This window comes from Carassius auratus, unplaced genomic scaffold (genome assembly GCF_003368295.1).
Source record: "Carassius auratus strain Wakin unplaced genomic scaffold, ASM336829v1 scaf_tig00217136, whole genome shotgun sequence".
NCBI lineage: Eukaryota > Metazoa > Chordata > Actinopteri > Cypriniformes > Cyprinidae > Carassius > Carassius auratus.
This window is the reverse complement of record NW_020528911.1, coordinates 33,540-43,414: the sequence shown is the minus strand read 5'-3', so window position 1 is coordinate 43,414 and position 9,875 is coordinate 33,540. Positions and strand designations below refer to the sequence as shown.

Genomic DNA, 9,875 nt, shown 5'->3' with positions numbered 1-9,875 from the left:
AAATTTATTTTAATTAATATTTAAGAAATTTTAAATCATTTGACAGTGGATTAAACAATTTATTGTGTTAAATAAACATACTTATACTTTAGATGACAAAGTATTTTTCACAAATAAAAATATTTAATAAAAATATAACTAAAAAAGAAGTAAACACTGTAACCAACAGGGCACTCAGTATTCTGGGAAGTCTGTGTGCATCCGGAATCATATTTTTCAAATAAAGCCAGGTTAACCCTCATTTTACACACAGCACACTGTTAAAAGGACATGAATATGACAATGGATGAATGCAAAATGCAGCATAATTTGAAATCACGACTTTAAAGTTTAAAGCAATCAATTTACACAGACCGACCATCACACAGAGAACACACGATCATGCTGGATACACATACACACTTCGGTGAGCGTGATTTCACCAACTACAACATGTTCCTGAACAACATTCCAATCAACCAATCAGAGTCGAGATATAACTTTTAAGTAAATATCTGTTTAGGCTTAAAATCAGGATTAGGTGCTTCTACACCCATGCTAATAAACTATCATTTCCCTCTGATTTTTAAATTAATTATAGGTAAGGTTAGGTTTAGGGTGGGGATTGGGTTAAGTCTGAATTTTGGACAATAATGTTGATCCAGGGTCATCAACAGATGTTGATCCAGGAACATGTCTTACTTGCAAAATCACTGGCGACCTACACACTTTCACAAAGATCTCACTGCTGGATTTGAGTAAGTTTGACTAGGTTTGTCAATTAAAATGTCCATTAGCCATTCAAAGATTTTTTTTTATTATATAAATGCATATTTGTTTAATTCTGACGTAATAGTGTTGCACGGTGCACCGATACTTCAAAAAGTATCGCGATTCTCGGACATTAAAAACTTCACAATTTCTAAATTTATTAGTATCGATACTTCAAAGAATGACGCGTTCCAGATTTGGTAAGAGACGTATTCCATGTGGGGTGTGCTTCCAGTGGCCTCCCTATGGACGCTGTGTTTTTTATCTCCACACGCAAGCAGCACAAAAAAAAGAAAAAAAAGAAAAAGCACTACAGCGAGATGGCTGCATTAGTAGCTTTACTAAACTGATTTGGCTTTACTAAAATGTGTGCATAATCGCATTAAAAAGTTTAATAAGTGTTCAGATGAACAAAGCACGAGGTTTTCTTGCATAATTAACATTTAAATTGTTTGGTCATCATATATAATATTCACATTAAGGTCGGGATTAAACGTGGGAGTTATGTTCTGTATGGCTAAATATGAAAACGAGCGTATCTGCACAGCTCCTATAACTGCGCTTTGTATCTGCTGATTGCTGATCAAGATTTACATACTTGGCTCACTGTCCCCTGTATACGCATTCATTTAGTTCACGAACGAGATGTATCAGTTCATTCAACTCTCACGAATGAGCATATCTCGCAATCTCGTTCAGTGAAGGGCGGATTCGTTCACTACATTCAACAAATAACATGCTCCGTCACATATTGAGTAACTCTTTGACAGGATGAAACAGTTCACAGAGCTGTTCACGAGCTGCGCATCCGCTGCTAATAGCGCCGTGCTCGCGCGCAGCTGTGGAGGGAGCTTCAGTGAACGAGAAATATGAGTCTAGTAGCAACGTATCTTCCGTGATGTCCCCGATGGTAAAGAAATGTTACTTTATTTGCGGGCTGGAGTGGGCCAAATAATTTCATAAAAGCAGGACCCGCGGGTTGGAAAAAAAACCCGACTCGAGCATCACTAGGCTGCATGAGCGAGCACAAGTGATACTGTGGCCGCCGCTCCACGACTGGTAGAAAAAAACTTTTGACATTTAATCTTCAGAGTTCATAAACATTGTTTAATATAATCCCTGTTCATATTTTTTTTTTCAAAGTTCAGAATCAAGTTACATTTATTACTCTTATGTTTCTTATGATAACTGAGATAATGCTGCTAAATTTATTATTTCTTTACCTTGAATGTCATTGCTCTGATTTATTTATTATATTTTGACATTTCATATTTTGTTCAAATGTTTAATATATCTGCTGTTCATATGTTAATTTATTAGTGTGTTATATGATTAGAATGTTGTCCCGGTTTTAAAATAAAGCACATCAATGATATTTGAGAGTGTATTTTCCCTTTTCAGGAAAAGTATTGAAAAAGTATCGAAATCGCAATTCTTAACTAGGTATCGGTATCGAAACAATACTTTTGGTATCGTGACAACACTATTCTGACGGCAAACGAGAACGTATTATAATTACTTATAATATAAAAGCAATCATATTAATACTTTTTGTATACATTAATTCCTTTGTTTAAGTGTTCTATCAGATTATTAGACAAGTTTCTATCCGTATTAGACAGAACTGTTAATGTTGACAGCGAACAAGAGAGAGATTATGAGCTGTGTGTGCTCAGGCGCTGCCGCTCTCAGCGCTGTCAAAATAAAAGTCTGACGCACCGTCAAAATGAAAGTCCCGCCTCAAACACATATCAGTCATGCAGAAAAACTTAACGGCCGATGCCGATATTTGAAAATGCCACATATCAGCCTTGGTGATATATCGCTCAACCACTAGGAGGGTGCTCCACTATAGTGTCTTTTGTATGTATCAAATTATATAAATTACCTTCTTCTTTCGGACGAATCCAATCATAGTTATATTAAAAATTTTGGGCTGTTGAACAAAAACACCCAACTTCTGCCATTCTAACACCATTCAGAGAGCAAGGGAAGATTTTAATATAACTCTGACTAGATTCGTCTGAAAGAAGAAAGTCACATACACCTAGGATGCCTTGAGGTTGAGTTAAACATGGGCTAGTTTTCATGTTTGAGTGAACTAGGGGTGTGCCGGTTTCAGAATTGGTGATGACGGTTATGACGTGAGTCAAATGTGACGGTTCATAACATAACCATCGGGGGGGGGCGGGGGGTTAGTGGATCTGCCGTAGAGTTAATTGGTTGTCCTTGGAGATAGCGGGTTAACTCCGTGTCAGCGCGCGCTCTGATCGGTAAAGGGGCAGAGATTTCAGACCTCCGTTTATTAAGGAGATCTGTCACAAAACTCATCATCCGCGCCAACGTTTTTTTAGCAAATTTCAAAGTCGCACCCGCCCGCCATCCACTGATTTTTTGCGGTCTATGGCGATGCAATACTTTGCTGACGCGAGCCGCGAAAAAAAGCCATTGTCTGTTCTAGAAAGGATGCAGCAAAGATATTTAATGCTTATGTATGAGGCATAGGCCTACGCTGAGTTTCATTTACGATGAGATGCGCTCTAGTTCACAGTGCAGTGCAAGTGAACGCGTCACGGTTATCATTGTCTGCTATATTTGCTTTTTATTTATTAAAATACATGCAATTAGTTGATGAAACATTTATTAAAATTAAGATAAAATTTGTACAAAACGAAATTCGTTTTTAGGAAAGGTTTTCTACAAAGCAAAATTTTATGAAGTGGTAAATAACATGTCTTGCGATTTACAAAACTTCATTAAGTGGTAAAAACCATGTCTCCCGATATATTGTGCATCATATGATCCTATCTAAAAAATGAAAATAATTTTTGATAAAAATGTTTGTAAAAATATTTTAATGACACGGTTTTGGCGGTTATAGAGTTCTAATGACGGTGTGAAACTATAACCGCCGGTCTCACGGTTATATACTAACCGTCACACCCCTAGAGTGAACTAACCCTTTACGCATTTTTAAGCAGTTTTATGTTAACAAGTAATTTAATAATTTAAGCCCAAAATCAATCATCTTTTTTAAAAATGTGATGTTTTGTTTTCAGTAGGCTAGCATCTAGTCTGAAAGATGTTTGGTCTCCAAAGTTGACAAGAGAAGACCGGATGCAGTACTTCAATAATGAGGTACAGATGTCGCCCATTTCTGGATTCCCAACGAAACAGATTTGTCCTAAACCAGTCAGCAATATTTCTTCTCAGCCTGCTGGTCGAGAATCTCATCAGTGGGCCGAACTTCAGAATTGTAATGGTTTTGATTCTTTTGCACTTCCCTGCAATTTCTCCACCTGTAATGGAGAGGCCGACATGTATTCTCCTCAAGATCTCCCTCGCCCCCCAGGCCTGAGCACACCCCCAGCATTAAGCTCTAGCCTCTACCAGACCGGGCCTGGTAAACTGGACTATATTACACCCGAGAAGGAGGAAGGATACCACAGCACCACTAATTGCCTGTCTGATTATATAAACTCAGTCAACTCAACTCCATCACTCAACTCCTGCTGCCCTCCACAAACAATGGATGACTCCTATTTCAGTTCATCTCATGAATTTTCATCTCTGAGCAAAGATAAACCGAGAAACACCCAGTCGTTCTCTGTGCAGGATATCAGTAAACTGGCCTTTCTCTTGGCAGAGCAGGATATGAACTATTGCAGAGAATCCACCCAGAATGGTTTTTTAGCACAGAGGAATCTTGAGGAAATCATGGCAGAGCAGAAGAGTCACGCTTTTCAAAGGATGTCGGAGCTTATTACTCAAACACCAGATTTTAAGAGAGAGGTGACACGCAACCATATGGAGCAAAGAGGAGCTAAAGTAGTGGATAAAAAACAAAGTCATTATACTTTGAATGAATTTTCAAGGTTTGGGCCACCAAAGACTTTTTCTCCTACCATCGTGCCTCCAGTCCTCCACCCAAACAGAGAAGCCAGCCTGATAGGAAGCAGCACCACCCAGAACGGTGTAAAGCAGTACCAGCCTATCCATTCAAACCATTACCAAAAACAAGCTAAGATTTCAGCAAAGACCAACAGCAACAATGAATCACAGGGTTTTGCAAACCTCTCAAACACATCAGGGGCTGTTCCATTGCTTCCTTCTCAGCAGTTGTTCCGTCCTGCAGCGAGAGTCTCGGCTGATTTGAGTCTGGGGAACACACTAAATCAACATGGTGCGATAGGCCAGGTCAGTCTTGAGGAATTAAGGAAAGGAGCGGGAAATGTGGATATTTCAGATTTTGACCTCCAGCTGGAGCAAAACAGGTTGTCTGCGGGCCTCATGGTCGATGGGCGTTTTTCTCCGTGCTTTGGCATGAAACCTAAACTTCCTGGTTTCCCTAAAGAGGCAGACAAAAGAACAGGACTCCTGCAAAATCAGTATCAGGGACTGGGCGGTTTGTACGGAGGACAAATCAGACACAACGGAGCAAGTTCAAACTCAGCCAAAGCTATACCATCACAACTTTTCCCATTCCTATACCAGATGGGTGATCCCAGAAAAAGCACATGCCATCTGATTCAGTCACAGTCGCCTTACTGCTCTGTGCCTCTCATCGACATGAATAAACGTCTGCCAGAGGGAGAAGTTTCGCCATTCAGCCCTTATCTACAAGAATGCATTGGGCTCAGCCAAACATCAGGAGATGGGTCCTTCTCCGGGTTTCTGTCGGCCATGACTTTACCTAAGTTTGGCAAGGCGCTCGGAAGCCCCAACAGTCAACTACACTTTTACTTGGAGGAATGTTACGAGCAGTGGAGGATGCTGGAAAAAGAGAGAAAGCAAGTAAGCGGGATGTTTTTGAGACATAAGTGTATTAATGTAGTTCATGTCTGAATTTTCAGGTATGTGGTGCTACACTGACATACTTTTTGTCATAGAATAAAACCTGAAAATATCTTAAAGCTGCAGTACACAACTTTTGGCGCTCTAGTGGTTTATAAACAGAACCTCAAGCGTCTTGTGGAAGAACATTGTAGCCGGAACTACTTCTCTCTGTCTGTGTTTATGATGAACAGTGTTGAGCAAGTAACTCAACAGTAACTGAAAATGTAATCTGATTACTGATTACTCCTTTTAAAAGAAATCACGTTACTGTTCTGATTACTTTATTTCAAAAGTAATTAGTAGTTAGTTACATTATTAGTTACGCTACTTTTTTCCATGAAATTTATGAAATCCCAGCATACACGATCCCGATAAATATTTGATATTAAAGCAACAACATTCACCGAACACTGTTATTTTAAACTAAAGCAAGCAGCTACTGCAGGCATACTTTGGCAGAATGCAAGCAAAGAGCGCTGCATTTATTATCTCTAAAAGACATCTCAGTTCATGGCAATCTCACAAATCTGTTATAACACAACAAATATATGCATAATGAATCTTTTATAATGTATACAATTTGTGTGTTATAATGAGAGGATTCGTGATTCGTGAGTGTGCAAATTTCAGCACTGCATTGCTCAACTCTGCAAACACACGTTATATCTTAAAAAGAAACTCTGCATACACTTGCACCTGTTAATCATTTATATGTTATATTAGTTCATGTTGTTTTTGTGCAATAGATGAATAACAGTTTATTTGTTTTAGAAATTGTATGTTTAGATACTGCTATTTTGCGGGAGTGCCATGAATCATTTTATTCTCCAGCATCCCGCACACACACAAGTGTCTACACGCTCACAGCTGCATCTTGTCACATCTTGGCTTGTAACTATACTCTAATTACTATTTTGAAAATTATAATGCGTTAATTCCTCTGTTACTAAAAAAGTAATCAAATTACAGTAACACGTTACTAAGTAATGCGTTCCTGACAAACACTAATGACGAATCACACAGGTCCTGGGCCACTCCACAGCGGTGCTTACAAAAACCAGTCTAAAATAGTCAGAATATAAACAATTATTATGCAATTTAAGCAAAAATCCATTCAAGAAACTCATTAACTTAAGGAAGATGGAATGGGAAATGCTAAAATGCTAAATTGTTTCTGGGTTTTTGGCATTCAAAAATGCATTCTTGTTTCAGCACTCTAATAGACTAAACAATGATTTATTTTTGGAAAATCATTTATTGAAAAATAAGTTACTTGAATTATTTTCTTGCACAGATTCTGTCTTGGTGTATCATGGTACTGAATTGTTTTTTCTGTTTTCATTTCACAACCATGATGAGGTGACAAACTAATATAATGTGTTCTTTCTGACAGGCAGAAGCTGTTCTTACAAAGACTTACCCGGGGAAACGTGTGTCTGTGGTGACCAGTAGTGTTTTACCTAAAATGCCTCCAAACCCCTCCAGACTGGACCGCCTCATTGTAGATCAGCTGCGTGAACAGGCCAGGGTCAGTCGTGTGTTACTCATAAAAGTCTTGTCGAGGGGTTTCAAACAGGGTGCCACAAGAGAGTGCTAGTGAACCTGCCTTAAAGTTCAAACAAGTACAGTGTAAAAATGCAACGGACATAAATTATTATCAATAGTATTATGTTATCATGAAAGAATAATCAAAATGATTTTATTCTATTGGCATCCATAGTGTTATGTTGTCTTCAGGTTTTACATCTAATAGTAAGTAATAGTAATCTTAATAGTGGTGGCTGGAAAAAAGAAACTTCATAGAAAGTGAATATTTACACATATGTATCATTTCCATTTTTGCCTACGGTGACCTTATATTCTAGAATTAAATGTACGTGTTTGAAACTGTAGCACAAATGAATGATTTTCTATATTATAATGAAGACTTTTGTTGTGTTTGTAGGTGGCAGGTTTGCTAGGCAAAATGGAGCAGTTGCGCAGTTTTCCGCTTCATGCTAATATTGGCTCAGCATTAGACAGGCATCTTGAGGTCATCTACATCACTCAGGCACGCCGCAAGGACGAATTCATCAATGCCAGCAGCAGACAGAGGCAGCCAGCGGCCTCCTTTAGAGAGGACAGGGGTTAGTGAGTCATACACTGTAACAAAACCAGGAAATACACACACAAAAATACGAAATCTTATATCATCTAGTGTGAAGCCACAATCCTAGAAAAGTTGAAGATGACAGGGCTTGGTAAAGTCCCACTCAGTCTTAGTTTTACTGCTTAAGGTTGTAATACACTACACAACTCTGAACAGATTTTAAAATACTGGGCATCATACACTTACCAAATTTGAAAACCCGTACACTGGCATACACTTTCACATTTTTTACAACAATCTCATGCGGAAACATGCAGATTGTTGCTTGGAGACGCGTAACGTGTTCTAAAATCAGCTGAAAATATCAAACATGTTTGATTTCCTCTGAGTGGATCAAATCAAAGACTGCAGTTAAAATATTGGAGTCTGTGACCATCATACACTATTGTGATTTTTTATGAAACCTGCCATCTCAAATCCTCAGACTGGCTCTGACTTCTGCCAATTAGAGACAATTTCTCCAGATAGTAAATTGGAGGAAAATTGGGGCAAAAATTGGTAGTGTATTCCAGCCTTTAGTAACAGAACATTTAGTTAGTAATTGCATCTTGTGTGTAAAAAGGTAAAGAAAAATAAAATAAAAAATATTTTTCACATCTCACAGAGATCCTTCTGTTGGCATCTGCAGTGAAGGACCTCTGCAGCAGCACCAGAAAGGCCCGGACTGCTCTCTGGTGTGCATTGCAAATGACTTTGCCCAAAACAAACAGTTACCCAGAGGAGAGAGTCGAGCTGGGTACCTGCTCCCCTTTAGGTCAAGACAGCCCTGAGCAAAGCAGCTTGGAGAGGGCACTGACTGCCCTGTGATCAATTTCTGGCAGGTAGACAGTTTTTTTGTGTGTCTTTTGACACACGGTTTAACCTGTCCAAAAAAGTGCAAGAGGTGATGGGATTGCATTTTAAGAAGAGTGAATGAGTTATTTAAGTTATTCCACCAAAGTGATACGTTAGGCTCAGTTGTGGGCAGCAGATGGAATTCTTAGTTCATTAATATTTATCAGTCTTCTGTGAAAACCACCAATCAGATTATAATCAAATTCTCCAAAAGACATGGAATTATGGCAGTAGTACTGAGCTATTTTGTTTAAGGACCCCAGAAGAACTGCCAGTATAAACGAGACGTTTTGAGAGAGCATGAAAGAATGATTTAACAGTGACAGAAAGAGAGATGAAATTAGAAGAGGGAACTTTTAACTGGCGAATGGTGATAATGGAACAGAATGTATGGCAAGAGCAAGATCTGTGGCTTTGGAGGATAATGGGATATGTTTGCCCAGTTGACCTAGAAATGTATAAATAGTTGCACAAGAAGCAAAAATGATTTGTGTTGAATTTTTTTTTTTTTTTTTTTTTGACAGTTTAATTAGTGTCTCCTACAACATATTCAAATCTAATCTATTCGAATCTAAGCTAATTTTAGTTCCAGTGACACACATTCAGGCAAAGACAGTATTTATGATCAACAGGACATGTTCCAGTTGTCCTTTTATTACTTTACTTATTTATGTGCGTGATTCTTTGGAGTCAGCACTTGGTTTTTAGTGGTCTCACTGAATTAACAATGACAATCACACCTTTCCTAAATCTGTTTTGTTTATGGAAAATTTGAAAGTGAATTTATTTATTTGCAGTTTGTTTATCTCAATTCTGAATTCAACTCCGTATTCTCTATATTTCAATGTATGTATGTGGTCAGTCTGTCTGCGATGTAACTCATTTGAGGATATATTGAGTAGCTGAGAGTAACATCATTCATGCACTGAAATAAATGATGTCAACCACGTTACTAGAAAATGCTACAGATTGACATAGTTCATATGACGTGTACTCATATTGCCTTTGGTTTTTTTGCTTATGCTTTTGTTCAAGTTTAACAATTAAACTTACACAACACAAAACCACAGAGTGGAGTGTAAAACTGCTGTTTATATAATTAAACATTGATTCAAAATACAATCTTAATCAATGGTCTGATTTAAAAAAAAGTTGATCCCAGTCCGTACGCAATGAAACTAAAGTCATTCAGTAGCGCTGCAGTGAATTTGACTGTTCACTTACAATAATTTTGTATAATTTTAAAAAATTAACAAATTTAAATAATTTTTAAAAGAACAGTTTTAGGACCGACTTTCCAAAAACG

General features: G+C 38.0%; 1 protein-coding gene across 1 annotated transcript; it reads left to right on the top strand.

The window, feature by feature from the left end:
- Positions 1-3,817: 3,817 nt before the first annotated feature.
- LOC113100054 (meiosis-specific coiled-coil domain-containing protein MEIOC-like) lies at positions 3,818-9,653 on the top strand. The gene is made up of 5 exons (XM_026264922.1): positions 3,818-3,888; positions 3,964-5,544; positions 6,980-7,114; positions 7,532-7,712; positions 8,340-9,653. The coding sequence occupies exons 1-5, from the start codon at positions 3,868-3,870 to the stop codon at positions 8,540-8,542; spliced, it is 2,121 nt and encodes a 706-aa protein (XP_026120707.1). The 5' UTR covers positions 3,818-3,867; the 3' UTR covers positions 8,543-9,653.
- The last annotated feature ends 222 nt before the right edge of the window (positions 9,654-9,875 follow it).

Bases quoted from the DNA above. Each gene is read 5' to 3' on its own strand.
- LOC113100054 (XM_026264922.1), top strand. From the start codon at position 3,868: ATGCAGTACTTCAATAATGAG. The intron at 5,545-6,979 runs GTAAGCGGGATG...TCTTTCTGACAG, and splicing joins TGGAAAAAGAGAGAAAGCAA to GCAGAAGCTGTTCTTACAAA. The intron at 7,713-8,339 runs GTTAGTGAGTCA...CACATCTCACAG, and splicing joins CTCCTTTAGAGAGGACAGGG to AGATCCTTCTGTTGGCATCT.